Source organism: Anoplopoma fimbria, chromosome 9, assembly GCF_027596085.1.
Source record: "Anoplopoma fimbria isolate UVic2021 breed Golden Eagle Sablefish chromosome 9, Afim_UVic_2022, whole genome shotgun sequence".
NCBI classification, from domain to species: Eukaryota; Metazoa; Chordata; class Actinopteri; order Perciformes; family Anoplopomatidae; genus Anoplopoma; species Anoplopoma fimbria.
Window position 1 is genome coordinate 5,152,926 of NC_072457.1, and position 24,588 is coordinate 5,177,513.

Consider the following 24,588-nt stretch of genomic DNA (forward strand, 5'->3'; position numbering starts at 1 on the left):
ACACGGCTGAAGCAACAAAGTAAAAAAGCGTAAAGAAAACTAGGCAGCAACTAAACAAAAAAGTTAAAAGTAAGCAAAAGAGCAAAAACCTGCTACTGTATCAAGGTTAACTATGGGATCAAGTCATAGTCCATTATCTAATAGCTGCAACTGTTGATGATCTACACACACACACAAACACACTCACACTGTGAACTGTTTGTCTGAAAATGGATATTGTCTTCATGCTTCATCTCTTTCTATGAGACAAGAACAATCAGAAGTATCGCATAGCTTCTTATACGTTTTATTAAATCTGTTACAGAAACTCTTCACAGGTGAGCTACTTTATTTAAAGTCTCGGTGTTTGAACCAGTTATAACTTATTATAGCAGAAAGCTGACGTCACATTTCGGCGCTCTTTGCACTCACACAGACTTGTTATCGTCCACTAGCCACGGAGGCAGATGGATCTGCAACTGATCGGCCATTTTTTGGTGTATTAACAGTCGGCTAGATGCATTAAACCAGAGGAGAAACTCCAGAGGATCACATGACACCACGTGGATTCAGTCCATATGCACATCTTTGTCATATTTCCTTAAGAATGTGGAAAATCAAAAGGTGAAAAAAGAATATCATCATATTTTAAATTAAAAAAGTATTGATTGATTTTGTCATTTGCCCAAAAAATCCAGTATCTGAGCAGCATTGGTTTTATATTTTTTGACATTTTTAACAAGTTGGGAAAACTCTAGACAAACGCATACTAAGCTGAAGTTAGTTTGATAATCACACGCGTTTTAACCGTCTTCATTGAGTTGAAGTTAGTTTAAGGTTGGATGTTGCTGCTGGACTGAATCTACTTAAATCAACTCGTCACTGAAATCCACAAAAGAAATCCTGTGTCAAAAATCCACCAACAAGTGGCTATTGGACTCACACACACACACACACACACACACACACACACACACACACACACACACACACACACACACACACACACACACACACACACACACACACACACACACACACACACACACACACACACTTCTAGCGAGCTGACATAATTTAGGCCTGAGATGGTTAACATGAGCAGATTGGTCCATTTCCTCAGGCTTTGAGCAACAAACGTATCTATAAACAACAACAGGAGGCGGTGAGAGAGGAGAGGAAAAGGAAAAAAAAACAAAACAAATAAATACAAAAAAAAAAAAAAAAAAACAGGATAGGCAGCAGCGTCCAGACGGTTCAGACGCACGTTTATCTAGAAGAACCGTCCCGACTGAGTCCTTCCTCAGGTCAACGTCCTCACGCAAGAGCCGTAAAGGTCTGACTCAGGTTCACGTGACTGTAAAATCCAACAGGATGTGATGTCAGCAGAGGGCGGCGGGGTCAGCCAGACAGAGAAACGCCTGCTTCAAATCAAACTCAGACACTTCCTGTTGGACACAGTTTACTTTTCGTCCCGGAGGTCGGCTGGTCACCGTTTGGTCTGTGACATCACTTTTCATTCAGGTTTTGTCGAAGGTCACAAAAAAAAAAAAAAAAAAAAACACCTGCTGATTTTAAAAAGGTCAACCTCTCAAAATAGAACCAAAAATATCGAAATGAAAAAAGGTTTTGTACACTGGCCGACAAGTTTTACAGCAGAGAAGAGAGAGAGAAAAAAAAGACGTCGGGTTTAGTTTTCAGAACCTGGAGACTTCTCCGACGTAGGCAAGAGGAGGCAGAGGAGTTAACATTCATAATCTACCGGAGGAGGAAGAGGAGGAGGAGGAAGTACAGAGAGAGATTAATGGGAGAAGAGAGTGTGTTTGTGGGAGGGGAGGGGGGGATTGTTGGGTTCACTGCTGATCCTGCTGTCCGTGAAAAAGGCCTTTCTTTTGGGAGACGATTAGACTATTGCAGTTCTCTGTGGGGGGGGGGGCGCCGCCTACTGGTCAGGTGAGACGTGTCACCTGCTGTTACCTGTTGTCCTTCAGCAGCAGGCGGAAATGGTGGAGCTGATGTATACTGGTGGACAACCTGAGAGAGGGAGACGGAGGGAGAAAGTGGTAAGAACGGTGGCTGGACAGTAGGGGGCGCCACCGGCCAAAGAGCTGAACTCAGAATCAGCAGAGTTTTATTATTTTCCCTTAGAAGAGATAGTTCAGAAGTTTGGAGAAAGACAGGAGTACCGTGACGGGGAAGGCAACAAAGCGTATTTTTGAATTGCTTTTTTTTTTTTTTTGTGCCGTCAGACATCCCTTTCTGATGCAAACTGAAGCCGTTATCTTATGCTCTCTTCAAAGCCACAAAGACAAAAACAGGTATTCTACCTCGCTGAACACCAGGAGTTGCTTATCCACTGCTGCTTCGATTGCTTAGTTAGTTTGAGTTATTGTGCGGCTTTGGTGGAACTGAACTAACCCTTTAAAACACCACACAAGTCACACAATAACACAAACTAACAGATAGAAGTACCTATAGACCTGCAAATTCTGTGTTCTCCGAGCTAAAATGACTGTTCTTGTCAATGGAGTCTTGTGTCTTGTGTCTTTGAAGAGAGAAAAGATAACCGCTGCAGGACCCCGTCTGAAAGAGCTGTATGACCGCAACGTAAAGTGCTGAAAATATTCCATATTAGATATTCTAAATATAGCGTACACTTGAAGTGATATTGATTTTTTTTAGGTGTCTAGAATTCGTCCAGAGCAGTACAATGCTTTGCTCGTACGCCTGTCTGTTTCTCCAAACTTGGGCTGTGCCAACCGTCATCTGCAGTATGGGTAAGTCCACTTCTACACATCCAGACTGTCCCTTTAAATGTCTGACTCATATATAAAGACTCCTGTACCTGCAGAAGCCGTTCAGTAAGGCCACGATCTCCTGTCGGGTCAGCTGGAAACCTTTAGAGGGGCTGTGCTCGGGAAGATTCTGGATCTCCTTCTCGGAGAAGAGGATCTTCAGAGCTGTACCGAGACCCTGAGTCTGCACACAACACGGGGGAAGGAAAGCTGTAAGAAAGCTCCGCTGGTTCTTTACTATTTTTACTGCGTACAGCAAGAAAACACGATTATGAGGTCACAACTATACAATATAAAGATAATTTCACAGTTTTAGAGCATTAAACAATCTAAATGTGTCCCAGTTTATTTCAGGTTGTAGTGCATGTGAATGACATCAGCTGACAGGTAGTAGACATGGACCCAAGCTGTTGCCTAGCAACGCAATTCCACTGAAACACTCTAAAAAAGGAGCGTTTCAGGTATATTTTGTTTTTGTAAACATGTTCTAGTAGAAACTCTGAATACAAGTAACCTATAAATGAGCATGGTTTGTCTCCTTTGTCTTTTGTCACAAAAAAAACTCATTTTTAAGAGTCTTAGTTCAAAACTGATCATAGTTTGAGATGTGAGAGTTGATTCAGAGATCTGGAACCGGTTCTCTCTCTCTCTCCGTTTTCTCTGTCTGACCCAGATGTAGTTGCTGTTTTGTTCACATCCGTTTCGTAAAAGTGATTCATATTCGATTGATGTTTTTAGAAATAATTCAACGTATTTCAGCTGTGAAAAGCAAAACACACATCAGTGAGCGTAAACACACAGAGCAGAGACACAGTGACGTGCGCTCACCTGCAGTTTCCCCCACAGACGACATTTACTGCAGCCGACGCAGTCCATGATCCTGGAGATGTTTTTGAAATGGAGGCGGAATTCCTCCTGAAGGATGAAAGAGAGCAGACAAGCATGTTAACGGTAACCGGCTCTGTTGGAAACCACAGAGACGAACCATGTTGGGTATCAAATACAGAAAAAAAGCACTTTGTCTCTCTCCGTGTTGGATGGTGAGATTTTTGGATTCACCTTTAATATTTTGGCTTCGATTTTTTGCCCGGCGAACATGGACTTCTCATCAAAGTGCATTGGGAAAGTTCTGGAAGACAAAAGGAGCCGTTAGTCTCATTATAACTACTGAACTTACAAATGACCAGAGGTTGAAGAAGTATCTAGATCTTTTACCAAAGTAAAAGTAGAAATACCACAGTGTAGAAATACTCTGTTACAAGTTACAGACTTGCAATCAGAATCTCACTAAAGAACACTCGTATTCGCATAAAATGACACTTAAAGTTCCAAAAGTAAAAGCACTTTTAATGCAGAATGGTTTCAGAACAATATATATAATTTTTTTGGATTGTAATTATTGCTGTATTAATGTGGTCATCACTTTAATAATGTAGCTGGTGAAGGTGGAGCTCATTCTATTACTTAATATTACTACAGTTAGCATGTTATGCTCATATTTAGCATGTTAGCATGCTAACTGTAGGCATTTTAAAAAGAGCTACAATCGTTCTCATTATCAATTAATCTGACATTTATTTTCAATATCAAGTGATTGATTGTTTGATCTATAACAGAGTCATAAAGAAGTGAAAATGTCCTTCAAATGTTCTTGAATATTTGTTTGCCAAATTTACAATAATTGCATCTGACTAACAGTCCTATGATTATGAAAGGCTGAGAAATATTTGCTTCTGAGGAGATGGAGCCAGTGAAACAATTACTTTAATTATAACAATTTTATAAATTGGTGGGGTTGTGCTGCTTCAGGTAAATCTGCAGGTTAACAATAGAATGAGTAATCAACCAGGAATGTACACTTGTGTGCTTGCATCTGATTGGACAGCGCAGCAAAAGTAAAACCAGTTTCTACTTCCTGTTGGACAAAACTATGTCCTTTTCGGTGCAAATAAAAAAGCAATAAAGTGCTAATAAATAACTGTCTGAACACAGCTTTAAAGATTTTTAACGTGATGGTGGCACCTTGCATGGTAGCCTGTCATCAGTGTGTGAATGGGTGAATGATATGTAATATACTACTGATTGTAAGTCGCTTTGGATAAAAGCGTCTGCTAAATGACTGTGTGTGAGATGTTGTTGAGATCTTGATTTGTCTGCAGATGTTGTTAAATACCAACCGGACTAAATTGTACTTCCCCCTCTTACCTGATCTCATTGAAGACCTGCAGAAGCAGTTCCTTGGTGGCTGAGTCTTCCTTCCTGTTTCCGGTGTACAGGTTAATGAACGCTCGTTCGAAGTACGGAGCCACCTTGTAGAGCGCCCGCAGCTCGATGAGGTACAGGAAGTAGAGGTTCTTCAGCCGCCGCGTGCCCTCGCCCTTCGTCACTGCAGTGTCGAATCTCTGCCGGAACTCCTGAGCGTTTGGACCCCAAACCGACCGGCCCCAACCCTCTGAGGGATCAAACAACAATAAAAACAGTTCAAATCATTTTGTTTTGGTGATTTCTTCATTTTTTTTTTACCAACTCTGCAACCCAGAGACAAAAGTATAAAACATGTTAAACTGTAAACAATATAATTTCAATGTAAATGTTGGTCATTTTCTACTTTAAAATCAAAACTCTTCAGCAGTTCCTTTCTGACAACATCATCTTTATCTCAGCACTCTGGAACTTTTGAGTTGCGTGAATCACTTTGTCAGATTTGCTATTTAAAGTAGCAAGAGACAAGCTTATTTTTTGCTTTAACTTATCATTAAGAAGTAAATATTGATCGCACAATGCAAGGGTTTTAGAATTATGTCACCATTGGCATTTAATTGGTGTGATCTTCCGGGAAAATGAAGGCTCAATCGACGGCAAAAAGCCCTGGAAAACACAATGCAGAGTGTCCTGTGCGGTGTTGCCAACTCTATTCCAAAGATTATAGCCAGCACCAGCTCCAAAAGTCACCAGATGACAGCATACACTATTTTGCATATTGTTGACAACATTTTGCATTATTTTGTATAAGGTTTAATGGTTGTGTCTCTGAGCAGCATTGGGAAAGAATAACATCATGATATATTTGACTATATTTCTTGCTTTTCCCCTGATGGTCTGAATAAGTCGCTATCATTGTCGCTGGTAGAAAGCTCTGAGGTAAACGAAAACAGCGGGTCAAACAACAATAAAACCACTTGGAAACACTATTGAAAGTCTTTTAATAAATATATTATATAATCATTATTTGCTGCTTCTTGAAGGTTACCAGGTGTTGTTTAGCCCTTTTGACAAAGTTAAAGCATCCTGAAAATGAGTGATGCCGACGCGTTTGGCTTCTTTTGTTCAATGAAAAAAGAATAAAGTAGAAAAGTTTATATTTTTCTCAAAGTAAGGTATTGATTTGGTGTCTGTGCTGAAAGTGAGGTATCGTATCAACAAGAGAATCAAACAATAACGGTAAAAAAAACCAGGTAATCGATATATATAGTCTGGTGCAGCCTGTAGTTGTAATGAAACCTCAGTGTAACCTTGTCCTATGTTTGATAGACTTGAAGCTGAATGAGCTTTTTGAAGTCAATGGTAAACAAATCAACAAAAAAAAAAAACTGTTCCGAGATCAGACTGACGTACCGTCCAGCAGGTACTCGGCACACAGGTGGATGTTGATGCTGCTGTGGAGTCCGGAGATGAGCCGGTAGAAAACTCTCTTCTCCAAACACAAACCTGAAGACGCAGAGAGAAAGAAGTAAAGAGGACATGTTTTACAAATGAACAAAAAAAAAACACATTTAATCATTTGCTCCAGTGATCATTTACTCATGCATATGGTTTATTTTTTGTCCATATGTTGAGAAAACAAAAGTGAAATTTCATTTTAAATTCATTTGCACACGATGATTGCGTGAGTGAAAGCTCTCCGTGTGCAAGCTTTTTGACCTCTTTGTACCCGACAAACTCTGATAATCTTTCAGCGGAAATCAGAGAGGAGATAAGAGAAGCTTGAGGTGGAGACGACAGGAAACGCGACTGAGATCTTTCATCAGACGCGTTTGAGCTCAAGATGTCGTTTCAGTTACACGAGAGGAAACGATGATGGCGAGAGAATGAAATGCACGGAGACGAACGAAATCCAGAAAATGAAAACGTAAAAAATGGCCTCGACCTGTCACAATCTTACGTCACAACAAAAGATGCGACGTTTTGCTTTTCTAGGTCAAGAGCTGCCAGGAAGTATAAAGTTGTTTGTGAACTTGAAGGTAACGGATATGTCAAAGAATGTTTCCTTTGAGAAGAAAAAAAAAAAGATAGAAACATGAGGAGGCACTCACCTTCAAGCCATGTGTAGAAACCCTCGCCTGCAACATGAGCGACATAAAGAGAGAATCATCAATCGTTCTTTTTTTTTTTTTACACTTCAACTAAAAATACATTCAAGTGAAGACAGTGAAGTTTTTACTCACCATCGTCGTCTCCTGAACACAGAAAGAGAAACACAGAGAGAACAAATCCGTGTTAGATCTGTTCTATTAACGAACACAAACGCCTCTTTAATGTTGCAAACACAAACACGTATACACACATTCAGTAAAATATGCAAAGAAATACATAAATACATAAACAGAAAAGAGTGTTAATGAGAAGTCTTAGCTGCAGTTGTCGTTAGTGATTCTACAGAAAATAAATCTAAATCTACTTTTAGCAGTCAGCAATAAAACGGGTGATAGAAGGATATTTAAAAATTCATAGCCATCAGGGAAACAACATATACTTTTTGAATACCTTCCTTTGTTGTTTCAATAAAATATAGTTTAAAATTACAATTAAAAAAGGAACACAGATTATGAATTTAACCAGACATTAAATATCAGTTCTAAGAGCTTTAATTTGAAGTATTGTCTTGATTATAAAATAGATTTTTGACTGCTTTTCAAATCACATTAGGTTTGTAGAAACTTCAGCTGATGAAACAGTTATTGATTATTTATGACTCACCTCTGCTCGGAGCCAGAGGGTTCAGAGGTCGGTACACTGATCTGGGCCTGTCGACAAAAATAAATAAATAAATATTTTCTTTTTTAGTAATGATCAATGATCATCTCAGGTTCTTAGAAAATAAAAAGCAGACGGAGTAGAAGTCACTGTTCCTACATTTCCGAGACGTCAGTAATCTCTTAACACAAAGAGTAAAAATCTGTATTGCATCAGACTCTAAAAACACAATAACAAAAGACTTTTCTCAGTAACCAACATTCAGAATTTTCCAAAACTTTATTGTCCTTCCAGGGAAATCTGTTTTGCAGTCAGGATTCACTTACAGACATCAAAAACACATCAACACAATAAAATAAAGAGCTAAAGCAGGGAAATGGAAATTCATACCAACAAAGAATAGATTTAGATTCCCAAAACAACCAATATTACAAAAGGTAAAAAATGATTTTAGACGGCAGGAACTTTTGATAAGGACTGATAACATTTTAAGGAATCTTAAAGAGTCTAAATGATTCTGAAAATTACAAATCTTAGAAGAAAGAAAATCGGAAACGGCAGGTCAGAGTTTTAAAATATCGGAAATGGCCAAGAAAATTGCAATCGGTGTTTTTGGTGTGTGTGTGTGTGTCTCTGTGAGTGTGTGTGTGTGTGTGTGTGTGTGTGTGTGTGTGTGTGTGTGTGTGTGTGTGTGTGTGTCACTCACTTGAAGCAGTTTTCCTCGTAGATGCTATTCCAGACCCTCCAGGCTGAAGGACCCTTGTATCCAGTGAATCTCTCCGGATTCAGCAGCAGATCCACGTACTCAGAATCTGGAGAGGTTTCATCTAAAACACACACACACACACACACACACACACACGCAAAAAACAGACTTTAAATGGGCCGAAGGCTTGTTGTGGTGTGTAAACTTTTCTCAGTGTCTCTAGTTCCACCAACAAACATCCTGGTAATTTAAAATGTGACGCTTGAGGTAAGGTCAAGAGGTCATTATCATGTAATAGTACGCGATAAGGAAATTTCATGGCTATCTGCCCGTTAGTTTTTGATATTTCAGTGTATGTGTTGCAATGGTGGTTAGTTAGGTCAAAGGTCAGTGAGAGACGGACGGAGTGAATCCTCACCGTCCAGCTCACAGAAGTGGTCCTGAGCATCGTCGTGTCTCGCCCAGTCAGCGAACGCCTGTTTACTCTGGTTACTGAAACAGGAAGTAATATGAACTTTATTGAACACAGAGGGAAAAAACAGTGGCAAAGCAGCAGGAAATTAATAGATATAGATAAGATAACGATAAATAAACAAACGTGTTGAAATCAAAATCAAAAATCTTTAAACACGTGTTAGAAAATGTAAGTTTAAAACTGCCACTTTGGGCTTTCTTTGCGTGATATCTTCTGGCTGTTTATGTTTCCATGTACTTGTCTACACTTGTTTTGTAATCACATTACTGCAAAAATAAAACTGGAAAAAAGGATTTCTAATAACTTGATTTCAGACTTCGATCTATTTCAAGGTTAGGTTAAATTAAACTTCAGGGATCCGCAGCCTGATCCAATAACATTTCTTTTTATAATCAACACTTGTTTTTATTTTATTGGTTTATTTGGTAGGGAAAGTGCACATTAATAAAACATTTCTGTAAATGCTCCAGAGTTAGTCAAGAGGCTATTTTTCATCTGTAGTCCCTCGACAGATGTTTCAAAGTCACCCTAAAAACAATATATATAATATATAAAAAATTATGCATTATTTACCCTTTACAAAAGGTTACAAATATAATCAAAACTTGAAATTATGAAGCCACTTGCAAATGACAAGATAGTACAAAATGTAAAACATACTTTTATTTTTACCTCTTTACTTAAGATTTCATTAAACTTATTTTTGTTTCTCTTTTACAAAATGTACCAAAACACTGGCAGCGAGGAAGATCTTGGGTAAATAATAATGAGAGAATAAATATGAAACATAATTTACATAATACCCTTAAACTAAAGGGAAATATGCTTTGAACTGACATCAAACTCTGTCAAAGATTCACAGATTGGTGAAATACTCTTCCTGGTTTGTTCACCCGGAGGTTATTTTTAGACTTTCGAGTCGAGCAGCTTTTTTTTAATATGAAGAATGTTATCTTTTGTGGTGTCAGCACAAACTTCAGATTCTCAAACTCATTTTGTTTCAACTTATGATAACCTCCTCCGTGTTTCCCGCGACAGTGGAGCGGTGAAGGTCGGTCTGCTGGGAAACTACCAGACGCTGGTGAATGTTTGACCTGCTCACTATCAGCTGCTGAAGCTACTTTGCATCTTTCAGTAAACGAGCTGCTGCTGCAGCTGACACAGTGAAATGAGACTTCAGCCTGCGAGATAAAGCAGACAGGATGAGGTCTGTGGTGTCACCTTAAGGTGTTGTTGATGGCGCCCAGCTCTTGGGCCTGTTCACACTCGGTCACGTCCGACTCCGTGTTGGCTTCATGGGAGTACTGGAGACGGGAAGAAGAGAGTCTGTTAGTGAGAGGAACATTATCTAATGCTAATAATGCTAATAATAATAATCAGGTTCAGAGATAGACTTGTTTTTTCTGTATATTTAGGTTCCTGAAATAAATAATAGGCTGATAGTAAAGCACTTTTTAAACGCATGTATTAAAGCTGCAACTAATAAATTATTTTCATTATCGCTTAAACGTTGGATTTTTAAAATGAAAAACAACAGTGAAAAATGGTAAAAAGCTGTTTAAATGTTTTGTTTTGTCAGTCCAAAACCCAAAAGACATTTAGTTAAACATGGTTTTTAACTAATTTGAGAGCTATTTTTGCATTTTTCACGATTATTAGATTATAAAAATAGTTAGTGATTCGTTATTTTATTTTTTTTGTCTGATGATTAGTGTCTAATAAACACAACCCTGTCTTTTCCTGCTATGGACATCCATGCATGTTGTAGCACTCAACGCACGTCGTCGACTGTTTGATGGAGTGTTTGCATAACGACGTATTTTATTGTGCAGCCAGCGTTCGGCGTTCGGTTTATGGCAGCTGTTGGAAAAGTTATCGTGCTGTGATTTTCCTTAAGACCAACATTAAAGGCTGTGGGTTCATAATCATTATGGGCTGAAGCCTCGTTCTGGTCTGATTAACACGGTAATGCAAACACTTGCCTGTACATCTTATATTGTTTCGGAGAACAATAAAAACTTAATGTCACAGGTTTAATGAACTGAAATGTATTGACGGTATATTTTTGCATTCGTGTATGCACGTGCATGTTTTCTGCACATCCGTGTAATTGTTTTACTGTAATGACTAGCTGTTTTCTCGAAACAAAGAAAAACAAACAAGACGTCCCCTTTGCAAAAATAGTTCAAGAAACAGTTTATCATTTTAGGAAATACGGTTATTTGCTTTCTTGCAGAAAGTGAGAAGAGAGGATCGAAACCACTCTCATATCCGTCTGTTCCACATGAAGCTACCGCTAACTGCTACTTAAAGTATGCTAACATTAGCCACCAGTCATACCAGACCAAGTAAAGCACACAATAGGTTTGTTTCTCTGCTTTATGAACTCAACCTTCCATCTGTGAGGACAGATTGTTTTGTTTCTTCCTGCGTGTCGGAGCAAAAGCGGTCATACCAGAATTTTTGAAAATGAGGAAATATCTGATAAGCTGACAGGTGTAATCTCTGCCTGTCATCACCGATTGGTCGCACATGCATGTGAGCCTCGACACAAATGTTTATTCAGTGTGTGTTGAGAAAAGGTGAAGCACAGAGGGAGCAGGAGAAGGAGAAGTAGTTTGTGTGAGGTTAAAACTAAAAGATATGTTACGGTTATTAACAGTAAAAACAGAAAAACATACATAGAGTATACGTGGCCTGTTGTGAATACAAGAGGTTAAACTGGCCTGCCATTAGAGTCCCACCCTGAACTATGTTCCCATTCCGGCCACAGACTCATTTCAGTCTGTACCAAAAAAAAAGGAAAAATCACTGTGGGTCAACACTCAGCCCTATGCTTAACCTCACTTTAAGAAAGTCTTTGTTCTTAGAGTCATAATCTGGAAAAAGACTTGTGAGTGAAGAAGTGGATTATGCTGCAGTACTAGTTTAACATGTTCCTATGTGCCATTTGATATTTTTCCAATCTTAAAATACTTTGAAATCCACTAAAAAAAACAAAAAAACACTGTGAATCAAAGCTGACTGAAGCTTCTGTCAGTAAAAGCACACAGGCCAAGTGTTAAATATAGATTTCAGGTGACGTATCACCGAAAGCCTCACGCTTTAGTACGTGATTAACGAGTTCCAGATGGGTCGGTCAGAACTCCCGTAGACGTTCCCTTACAAACTGCTGAGGTGGCACATAGTCGTGTTTCCTTTAATCCTTCCCACTGACTCTCTTTAACAGTTCCCCCCCCCTGACGGTCAGTGGAACACATTCGACCTTGAGTGAGACGTGTGCATATGTCCAAACACACCTCTGGGTCATCACAAGACAAACACCAGGCTGAGAGCCAAGAGCTGGCAAACACTCCAGTCCTCAGTCGCTACGTGGAAACTATCCAAGCAGATAAGTTGAGTGCGAAAGGGGAGTAAAGTGTGTGTGTGTGTGTGTGTGTGTGTGTGTGTGTGTGTGTGTGTGTGTGTGTGTGTGTGTGTGTGTGTGTTGTTTTTTGCCGAATCAGCTAATGAGACAGAAAGTGCTAAAGGCCATTAAACAGGTTAGAAGGATTTTGTTTTCCAGAGATGAACAGGTATGAAGTCTGTTTTGTTAAAGGCAAAGGATACATATGGTTTTGTTCTACACTGTATTTTAAAACCATCAATGAGTGTATCAACTAACAAGTATTGTGTGTGTATCAAAGCCTGATATATATATATATCTTCTTCCTCTGAGGGATAAAGCTCCATTGTTTTCAAAAAACTATTAAAAAACACAACAATGAGCCTCACTGGGTAACAGTTCCTTCTTCTTCATCATGAACACACTGTGGTTTATTTTGACTCAGTCACACACACACTCACACTCACACTCACTCACACTCACTCACACTCACACTCACACTCACTCACACACTCACACTCACTCACACTCACACAATGTCCTGCTGCCACAAATACTCACTAGAGCACCAAATGTGGATTAATCCGCCGCTGAAAATAGTCCCCCAACAAATGCCCCACTTCCTCCTGTTTGTTTGATAAAAACTACAGTGACCAGCTGCTTTCAGGGAACGATTTAACCGTATTTTTCTTTGAATGAAACGATAGATTTGTTTTGTTTTTTTAAAGATGACACGTCTTCAGTAGGAACCAATGGGCTTGGAGCTGAGAGCCACAGACAGGAAGTGAAAGTATTGAGGGACGACCTTGAGGGACGATTCTTTTGATAGAATGGGTTGACTAAAATAAAATACATAGAATAACCGCAGAAAGAGAGCTGCTATGAACATTTTATGGTATGATATTGAGTATCAAGCAATAATACTTTGTTGGTACAGAGTATCAAAGACTGCACTGAAAGTAATCCAGAATATCGGGTCACATTCATTATCCCGTTGACTTTATGATAACCAGTTGTGTATTAAGATTTATATTTACATTGATTATCATCTAAAGGTCAATCAAACTGTGGCAGTATTAAATAACTGCCTAGAAATAAAGAAGGGGGAACCAAACACAAGGGATTGTGGGTATTTGGTGATGCCTGGATTGATAGTCAGTATTCATCAGTATTCAGTAACATTCATCTTCTGCGTTCTCACCTTGTTGTAGTTCCCAGACTTGATGCCCACCGGGATCTTACTCTGTGAAACACAACAGAGACCAACGAACAAACAACATGAGACTGTTTGATCTATATAGCTAAATAAATAAAGCTTAAATAATCCATATGAAGATGGTATAAAAGATCATTTTAAAAGCTTTTTTAAAAGTCATACATTTTGTTTAGCGAAAGAAATTCACTATTAATAAACAAATATAAAAGTACAGTCTAAGGGTAAACTTGCTTTTACGTAACGTGTCTGGTCATTGTCTTCATCCATTCATACTCTAGCTTCTTGCTTAAAAATATTGCTCTATAAATAAACTATTATTATTAATAAAAAACACCACTGAAGTATTTTAATCAGCATACAGATGTTAAAGCTATACTCTTACCATATATAGCTTTCTTACGGGTTATTTGTCATATGAGGCATCTTTGGAGTATCCAGAAAAGTGCCATGTAAATAACATGCACTATATCATTGATGTGTGTGTGTGTGTGTGTGTGTGTGTGTGTGTGTGTGTGTGTGTGTGTGTGTGTGTGTGTGTGTGTGTGTGTGTGTGTGACCTCTGACCTCTGGACAGGGCTCCACATGGCAGTCTTTGATGGCACAATGTCCGTCGTCGGGCCAAAAGGGACACGGTCGCTTCAAGTTCACCTTCGAGAAGAGAAGATTATGTTATTACGTTTCATCTTTGTTGGGGCCACCTCATTATTAATAAAAGTAGTATTGGCGGCTGTGGCACGTGAGGTAGAGCGCTTGTCCCGTAACCACAAGGTTGGTGGTTCAAACCCCTCTACCGGCAACATTTCAGCAAGACACCTAACCCCAAGTTTCCCCGTGCTTCATTGCAGACCACTGCTCCTCCGGGATTTAAATGCAGAGAAATAATTTCCCCATTGTGGGACTAATAAAGGCTTAATTATTATTATTATTATTATTTTAAGCTTTCTCTAGTGGGATTGCAAAACTCATTTATTTCCTGTACTTAAGTACAAATTTCAGGTACTTGTAGTTTACTGGAGTATTTCCATTTGATGCTACTTTAGACTTCTACTTCACTATCTTTATTGGACAGCTTCAATTTATTTAGAAATTAAGATTTTTGATAACAAAACTTACGAGTTGATGAAACATGATGTTTTGTTGTTAATTTAAAATACCCAACTGTTCATAAAAGAACAGCTGAAACAATAAGTCGATGACAGATAATAATTTTGATTACTGTTTAGTTATCTTTCATGTAAAAACATTTAATGGTTCCAGCTTCACAAATGCACAGATTTGCTGCATTTCCTTTTTAATTATTGCAATAATTTTTATGTATTTTGAATAATTTGGTGTTTGGACTGTTGTTTGACAAATTTCACTATTTAAAAATTGTTTACAAACCAACAAAACAATCAATCAAATAATCGATTAAATGATCAGCAGATCAATCCTGATGAAAAAAATCATTATAATACATACTGATGTGAAATTTTCAATGCAGAACTTGTAACAGAGTATTTTTAAAGTACTTTTATTTCGCAAAGTTCTTAATACTTCCTCCACCATTGCACGGGAGACAGTGCCATAAACATCACACAAAAACAAAATGAAAGTAATGGCTCAGCATGAAGAACAATAATAATAATAATAATAATAATAATAATAATAATAATAACTGAAACGTGTTGTTTCTGCTGCCTATCGCTGTCGTTTCGTCACATTATGAGGGTTATAAATCATAAAATTAACAAATCAGACGTGGTGAGGATGAAGTTACTTCTGATCCACCGCCTGGTCTCTAAACTGGGAGACAGTTATGAAGATTCATCTTCACACTCATCTAAACACAACTTGCATAATAAACTCGGTGTAAACAAACTAAAACAATTAATTGAAAGTTAATCCAGCCACTGCTGATTTCAACTGTCTCTACAAATTTACACAAATTTAATTAAAACAACAACAACAACAACAAAATAGAACAGACATCCTGGCTGCAGCCTGTTTAACATGCAGGTGTTTGTACTGTTGTACTGTTCTCATGGAAGATGAAACACCACTCAGCCTCATAGCTCACGTTTGAAAGAGTCTTTTTTTTCTTCTTGTTGTATATAAACATCTGCATCGCCTCACTTTTTTCTGACAGGTCGGTCAGCTGTTTTGTCCTGCAGAGATCAAGAACTATTGATTTATTTTGATGTCGTTTTACATTCTATCCTGAAAAAATAATTGTGACAACAGCGGATTTTGTCTTTGCATTTCTTTTTTTTTTAACCAATAATCTGCTTGAGATGCATTTTTGTAAGCAGTTAGATGCAAATACATTTGAAAGCCGGTGAATGGTAAACTATTGAACTTTAAAATGTCAATCACTATTGCAATTGTGGTAAAAACTTTTTTGCAACTTATAGGCATTAAAGGAACCGCACTTAGCTGGTTTAAGTCGTATTTATCAGACCGATCTCAGTTTGTATATGTAAACAATGAAAGCTCGATGAAAACCAGGGTTAGTCACGGAGTTCCACAGGGGTCTGTTCTTGGACCTATTTTATTTACCTTATATATGCTTCCCTTGGGGAATATTATCAGAAAACACTCAGTAAACTTTCATTGTTATGCAGATGATACCCAGTTATATCTATCAATTAAGCCAGACGAAACTAACCAGTTCTCTAAACTTCAAGCATGTCTTACGGACATAAAAACCTGGATGACCTGCAACTTCCTGATATTAAACTCAAAAACTGAAGTTATTCTACTAGGCCCAGATCACCTTCGAATTCAATTATCTAACGATATAGTTTCTCTAGATGGCATTGCTCTGGCATCCAGCACTACCGTTAAGAACCTTGGAGTTATCTTTGATCAGGATCTGTCTTTTAACTCTTATATAAAACAGATCTCAAGGACAGCCTTTTTTCATTTACGTAACATTGCGAAAATCAGGCAAATCCTGTCTCAAAGCGATGCAGAAAAACTAGTTCATGCATTTGTTACCTCTAGACTAGATTACTGTAACTCCTTATTATCAGGCTGCTCTAATAGGTCTATTAGATCTTTACAGTTGATCCAGAATGCTGCAGCACGTGTTCTAACAAAAACTAAGAAAAGAGATCATATTACTCCAGTATTAGCTTCTCTGCACTGGCTCCCTGTTAAATCAAGAATAGAATTTAAAATTATTTTACTTACCTACAAAGCTCTAACTGGTCAGGCACCGTCTTATCTTAAGGAACTTATAGTTCCATATTACCCAACTAGAGAGCTGCGTTCAATCAATGCAGGGTTACTTGTGGTTCCTAGAGTATATAAAAGTAGGATGGGAGCCAGAGCCTTCAGTTATCAGGCTCCTCTTCTGTGGAACCAGGTTCCAGTTTCAGTCCGGGGGCAGACACACTCACCACTTTTAAGAGCAGGCTTAAGACCTTCCTTTTTGATAGCGCTTATAGTTAGGGCTGGTTCAGGTTCGCCTTGGTCCAGCCCCTAGATATGCTGCTATATGCCTAGACAGCCGGAGGACTACCTAGGATACACTGAGCTCCTCTCTCCTCTTCTCTCACTCCCTCTTTATGTATTAATCTCCTATTTATGCACATTACTGATTTTGCTTCTTCCCCGGAGTTCTTGTGCTTTCTCGCCTCGCAGGTTCCCAGGAATCAGGGTTATATTTGGACTGTCATCGTGCCACCTACTGAGGCCCTGCTGACACCCACTACTACTACCACTATCATTATTAGTCACATTACTATTATTATTGCCTGTACTATTACGCTTATTGACTTGCTTGTACCCTGGAGTCTTTGTGCTTTCTCGCTTCGCAGGCTTCTATAAATCGTGGCTGTACCTGGACCGTGGACGTGCATCCTGCTACGGCCCTGCTGACACCGACTGCTACCACCATTATTATTATTATTAGTCACATTACTATTACTATTACCTGTACCATTAAGCATTTTAGCTTTACTTCCACCCTGAAGCCCTTTTGCTTTCTCGCTCTGCAGGTTTCCATGAATCGTTGTGGTACCTGGACCGTAGTCGTGCCTCCTGCTGTGAGCCGACTGACACCCACTGCTACTTCGATTATTATTATTAGTCACATTACTATCCCTATTTTCATGGCTATAATTCTACTGTAATAATTGCTGCTGTTATTATAAGTAGTCTTATTATATGAATCATTTATGTCATATACATTGAATGTGTTATGCTGCTCATTCTGTACACATGACATCTATTGCATTCTGTCCATCCTGGGAGAAGGATCCCTCCTCTGTCGTTCTCCCATAGGTTTCTTCCTTTTTTCTCCCTGTTAAAGGGTTTTTTTAGGGGAGTTTTTCCTGTGCCGATGTGAGGGAAGGACAGAGGATGTCGCATGTGTACAGATTGTAAAGCCCTCTGAGGCTAATTTGTGATTCTGGGCTATACAAAATACATTTTTATTTTTAACCAATAATCTGCTTGAGATGCATTTTTGTAAGCAGTTAGACGCAAATACATTTGAAAGCCGGTGAATGGTAAACTATTGAACTTTAAAATGTCAATCACTATTGCAATTGTGGTAAAAACTTTTTTGCAACTTTAAGGAAAACATTTTGAAACATTTTCTGAACTTCCCGACTTCTACCTAACTAAATGTTTTATCAGCACAACAAAAAACTTTCTCTTGCAGTATCTGTTCATGAACTACTGTTGAAAGTATTTCACAATATTTCATAAACACATTGGTCATCCTTCCTGTTTTGTAACAGCCTCGTAAAAAGAAGCTAAATGTGACTAAAAAGTAAAAAACGCTTGTGATTTCTCCAGGTGTTCATACACACAGAGCACAAAGCATTTAGACATACAGGTTTTTTTGGTTTGTTTCAGAATGGCATGAACCTGAACATCAGGGAACGGCCTCTACTTGTCATTCTTCCTACCTGACTAATCACGCTGTGTCAGTCAAACTGAAGGAGAGAAGAATGTTCAACCAAGAGGTCATGTTACTGTAAATGAAATGTTTTTGAAGAAAAACTGACAGAGAAATACAATAATATAACAGATTTTCTCAAGTTTGTATGTCATCCAGAAGTTATTTTTCTTCTTCTTGCGACGAAAAGTTGACTGCAGTTTAGAGGAAACAACAAGCGTGGCTCAGTAAACACTTCTGCTCAGAGATATCAAATAAAAAAGGAACAGAATGCAAATGAGTTGCTTGTAGGGAGCCAAAGTCCCTTACAGCAAACAAAAACAAACAATAAATAACTACAATATTAAGTGTTCGCTTTGGAAATGGTGTTGTAAAAAACATATTTCCCCGAGAATTTGATCATTTCTGACATTGTAAAATCAGATTTTCTGCCCCTTTCATCGTATAAAGTGCTGTACAGTTTTTCTATACTCGTAAAACACTGCACTTTGACGGTTTTTTTGTATTCGTGAGTGCAACAGTGGGTTGTATGGTATTTACAGTGAAGCTGCAGCTCTCACCCTGTAGTATCTGAAGTAGTCTTTCTCTGTGAGCTTCTTGATTCGAGGGTAAAGCTTGAAGTTGTTGAAGACGTCGATGCTTTCCACGTCACAGAAGCAGTCGTCCAGGACCCCCGTCAGCTGAAAGCAGAGCGGAGACAAACTGGGGTTTTACATACTGCAATAACCCAATCTACATGTATATGCTTAGCCAGTAACAGTTTTAATAAGTGGTAACATTTTCCCAGAACATTGTCATCTGCCTCACGAGTATTTTCTGCAACTGTTTCACTGTCTAACTCACTAATTTATCTCAATGAATCAACTCCAAATAGAAATCTGAAATCCACTGACAGTTCAAATTAAATACATGAAGCAGGTACATATACTGTAACAGTCATTTAATAAATATTATTTTTTTTGGAAGCATAGCAGTCAATTTAATTTATTTTTTGTGTATTTAATTACATATAATAATAATAATAATAATAATAATAATAATAATAATAATAATAATAATAATAGCTATTAGATATAAAGTAGCGAAACCAGAGACGGTGTAGCTTGAACTCTAAATCACACATGTATAATGATAAAGTTTTATCATTATACATTAAGAAGAAATCATCTGTTTTATTGATACTCAATGTGCAGAGTTAGGATTAAGTTGAAGAAGTCAATACTGTGCATCTTTTATAATGTTGGATTTTTTAACTCTCATCTCTAAACGGCAAAAAACATTCGCTTCAATGTTGAATTGTGTTCCGCTTCTCTCTGTTTCTTAATGTTCTGAACTGAATATCTTTGGGTTTTGGACTGTTGCTCGGGACAAGACAAGATGTGGAGACGACACATCTGCAAAATTGTGACATTTTCTATGTAAAGCAACAGTTTGATTGATTGAAAAAAGATTCAGCAGATTAATCAATAATGAAAACATTAGTTATTTGAAGCCCTAATTAGGATACCATTATTATTATTTAATTCCTCACCACTTTTATGGTGCAGAACATCATTTTCTACATTACATTGTTGCGGCAATGATCTGAAGTACTCAATAAATATAAAAACAAAAATGAGTCATATCTGTCGTAGAAATATGACTTTTGGCATTGATATAAGAAAAGCAAGAAAATAAAATATTGAAACAGGTTTTCAAAATTGCTTCCAACTAGAAACGTATACAGTATTTTAAGCTCACCTACAATATGTATTGTCATTTTATTTACAATTAATTGTATTTATTTTTTCTATCTGTTTTTAAAGTTCATATTTGCTGCATCTGCCTTTGGGATGTTGTTTTTTTAGTGTATTCTATATTTTGATTGGTTTTGTTTTAGGAAGCGATGGATTGTGCTATTTAAATAAAGTTTGATTAATATCATCATCACTTCTCCTTCTACATGTTGATTGGCAACACACTAACAGCTCCACCTGCTTCACCGCTGAGGCACCACTTCCACCTTTCCACAGCAGGAGGCCGGCACGCAGACAATAAAACGGCTGCCGACCTGCACCTCCATACATAATACATCCACCACGGCTGTTACCTGAACCCACACATACAAAATGCATGCCTCCATCCGACAAACACGGACGGTGCACCTTCAGCTGCAGTCGATTTTAAACCCGAGACAAATGTGTTTGACCTGAGGAGCAACCGCACAACCAGAGGGAGAGCCCTAATGAGTTCAGTAAACAGAGGACGGCATTAAAAGGCGGGGGGTGTTAACACCACCCGGTTGTGGTGAGGAGGCTTTGGATTGGCTTATAAATGAACTGTGTTTCTACATGTTGTCTTATTCCTCTGTACACACCTGAGGCTTACTTATTGTATAATCTACAATAAGTGTTGTGCATCACACTGTACTCAGGTAAATCAGGATGTAAATTATGATTATTTTCTTGGAAAAACAGATTTTTTTGGTCTTTAAAATGTCAGAAAATAAACAATGTATATAATAAGTTGCAAATTTGTTTTTTAAGGACTCATTTTACTCTTTTTTATTATTTTTTTTCTGTGCTGTCTGAGCAACAGTCCAAAACACAAAGATATTCAGCTTACCGTCAAAGACGACCACCTAATATTCACTTTTGAGAAACTTGAATTTAAGAATTTGGGCTTTTGCAAAAAAAAAAAAAAAAAAAAAAAAAAAAAGAGACTTGTCTGATTAACCGACTAATTGTTTTAGCTCTAAAGTAAATACGTTAAAACAAAATACAACACAGTACTTCATGTGCTACTGAGTAGTAATTCAAAGTCCATTCATTATGTTACGTGTCTCTTTTGGCTTGTTTTATGAAGCAACAGATGCGCTGTGTAAAATTACCAACGACGATGTCAGAGTTTCATCATGTGCTCACCCAGTTGCTAAGGTGAGTAAACGTCATATTACTGATCATTTTTAATGGAAATCCATGTTCACCAATTAATTGCTAACAGCTGGTCAACTTGAAAGGCAAAAATTAGAAATTGGTGAACAGGCAAATATTCAAATAAATTATGAAGTTTCCAATAACCATCAAAAAAGGAATGATTGTTGAGTTGGGTTTAAATTGAGCGTTTCAGTCAAAGACTTTCATCAACAGCTGGTGCCAACCTCCGTCTGTTCAAACAACAACCAAGGAAATTCTCAGAAAAAGTCTAGACCTGTCGCATAAAGCACTTCCTTTTTTTACGCCTTAAATAAGCTTCTTTTTTCAATAAACAAACCCAAAGTTAAATTATCGGACAGCATTTAATATTAGACTAACATATGACTGAGCATATGGAGCCAGATTTTGGTACTTTGCTAAAACATGAAAAATACTGATACGATCTCATCTTTTACTTACTTACTTACTTAAACTTATGTTACTTTTTTTCTGGTATTGAGTCAGAACCGTGTTACCTTCTGCCCTCCGACATTCAGAAACAGCTGGAAAGTACAGTAAAGTACAAAACACATCACATGAACCGAACCTCTGAGTGCAGCTGTCCACCGAGAACCACAAAGGGCAGGAAGAGGCAAATCCCTCTCAGCATCTCTACTTCTGTTTTCTGTCTTTTAACTTCACATTTAAACTTCCCCCTCAGTGAACTTGGTGTCCAGATGTCACAGCAGCAGCAGCAGCTCTGTGTGCTCTGAGCTGTCATTTCAGACCTCCAGCCCCTCAACGCCCAGTCCTGGGGGCCACGCCTCCAAACAACCAGCTGTTAAACATTAACCCCGCCCCTTCTCCGCCAGCGCCTCCAAGTTTGTAGTCCTCTTCCCGGGCTGAGGCCGTTGGGCGCGATTGTTTGGTGTAGCGCAAAAAACTACAACTCCCACAGTAGAGCGAGAGGCGGGAGCTCTGGCACAGCCAATCACGTTACACCACGCTGTTCTACTCGGTAATGGGAATAACAGCAAAAATAATAATCTGTGTCTCACTTAAAGACGTTTAATTTACAATATTTAAACTTATTTTTATTTTTAATCGGCGTCACCATTTTTTAATTTTTTACCGAAAAGCTTCGATTTGGCAAAATATTCATACGAAGAACCGGAAGTTAGTTATCGACCGTAAAAAAAAAAAAAAATAAAAAAATAATAATAAAAAAATACATTTCGTTTCCTTCATAAATATGAAAGGCTAAACGTATATCTTATTACCGACAGATTATTTAAATATAGCATTAACGCGACTTTCAAAACAGACACACACACACTGTGACGTCATTTTAAGGCGACAGTAGAAAATGCGGAAGTTAGTTATCGACATTAAAAAAAAAAAAAAAAAATACATTTCGTTTCCTTCATAAATATGAAAGGCTAAACGTATATCTTATTACCGACAGATTATTAAAATATAGTATTAATGTGACTTTCAAAACAGACACTGACGTCACGCCCACCCTGTGACGTCACTTTAAGGCGACAGCAGAAAATGCGGAAGTTAGTTATCGACATTAAAAAAATTAAAAAAATAATACATGTAGTTTCCTTCATAAATATGAAAGGCTAAACGTAAATCTCATAACTGACAGATTATTTAAATATAGCATTAACGCGACTTTCAAAACAGACACTGACGTCACGCCCACACTGTGACGTCATTTTAAGGCGACAGTAGAAAATGCTAGAAGATTTCCTAGAATGGCAGCAGTTGTTGTTTAAAAGCTTTAACATGCAATTATAAACCCACGTAACGACATATTTATGACTGTTAAGGGTTCCACAAGCACTCGGTCGGTGATACTGACATGGCAGAAGCAGCTCTGGTCCTGGTCCTGGTCCCGGTCCTGGTCCCGGGTCGGATCCTCGCTGTGCTGCGTTTCGGGTTTCGCGTTGTTTTGCTGAAACCAACCGAGGACAAAGTTCCCGAAGAACCAGGCCAACAGCAGAACACCGAGCGCTCGTAAAGCCACTTTCCACATCACTCACTGTGCTGGCGATGGATGCAAATAATAATAAAAAATAATAACAAGTAAAAAAGAATCAGTGCGGACTTCCTGTTGTGTGGCGGAGTTAGCTTCAGGCTAGCCGGAGTTAGCATCCGCGTTGACCGTAAAAACTACAACCGGAGTGTGTCGGTGATCTGAGCGGCCCCGGTGTCTGAAGGCCCCTCACACGGACACGTAGACCTCTATCTGCCCCTCTCAGAACCAGGTCGTTGATTCAGGACGGCACATAACTGGATAAGTTTGTGTTCAGCAGCGTCTCCGCCGTTAGCATCAAGTTAGCCACCAAAACAAAAGCACGTCCTGCTTCCGGGGTTGGTTTTCAAAATAAAATATTATTATATTCCTTTATTGATCCCCATGGAGGAAATTCAAGTGTTGCAGCAGCTCAACTACACAGACACAGACAATAAATACACATACTATACAACTACACAGACAATAAATACACATACTATACAACTACACAGACAATAAATACACATACTATACAACTACACAGACACAGACAATAAATACACATACTATACAACTACACAGACAATAAATACACATACTATACAACTACACAGACACAGACAATAAATACACATACTATACAACTACACAGACAATAAATACACATACTATACAACTACACAGACAATAAATACACATACTATACAACTACACAGACAATAAATACACATACTATACAACTACACAGACACAGACAATAAATACACATACTATACAACAAAATAAAGATAGAACAGGAATAAAAATGTACAGTATATCCACATGGTGGGGGGGGATAAATGTGTGCTGGTTAAGAAACTTCAGTTCAAATACAGCTTAAGGTCTACCAAAAACATTCCACGTTCATGACATTCTTTTCTTACTGTTTACAAATTAAATTAAATATTTTTATATAGGTTATGTATATACTGCCTAATTTCTTTATATTTATTAATATTAATAATGTTTATTAATGTACAAATATTAATACATATAAAAAAATAAGGCAGTATATACATAATATACATAGCCTATATAAAATATGAAAAAAGGTATGACTTTTCCGCTTAACAATTTACGTGCAAAACATTTAAACCTTTACCTGCTTTCTTATAAAACTACCCGGTAGTGTATAAAGTACCTGAAATGGGCTAAACATGAAATTTATGTTTTTTTTATATTTTATTTTATTTTATATATACATTTTT

The 24,588-nt window shown here is 37.9% G+C and overlaps 1 protein-coding gene across 2 annotated transcripts; it reads right to left on the minus strand.

The window, feature by feature from the left end:
* Positions 1-1,041: 1,041 nt before the first annotated feature.
* On the minus strand, positions 1,042-23,656 carry ero1b (endoplasmic reticulum oxidoreductase 1 beta). Of its 2 annotated transcripts, none has more exons than XM_054604084.1 (16): positions 23,186-23,656; positions 18,982-19,101; positions 14,095-14,178; positions 13,516-13,557; positions 10,151-10,233; positions 8,873-8,946; positions 8,455-8,575; positions 7,752-7,798; positions 7,220-7,231; positions 7,088-7,114; positions 6,390-6,482; positions 4,980-5,226; positions 3,834-3,903; positions 3,603-3,689; positions 2,825-2,958; positions 1,042-2,013 (listed from the first exon to the last, which is right to left on the minus strand). In XM_054604084.1, exons 1-16 carry the CDS (start codon positions 23,357-23,359, stop codon positions 1,953-1,955), a joined length of 1,476 nt encoding a protein of 491 aa, XP_054460059.1. In that variant the 5' UTR covers positions 23,360-23,656; the 3' UTR covers positions 1,042-1,952. The 2 variants fall into 2 exon arrangements, with proteins under 2 accessions (XP_054460059.1, XP_054460060.1); XM_054604085.1 differs by lacking the exon at positions 23,186-23,656 and adding an exon at positions 21,923-22,040.
* Between the last annotated feature and the right edge of the window lie 932 nt (positions 23,657-24,588).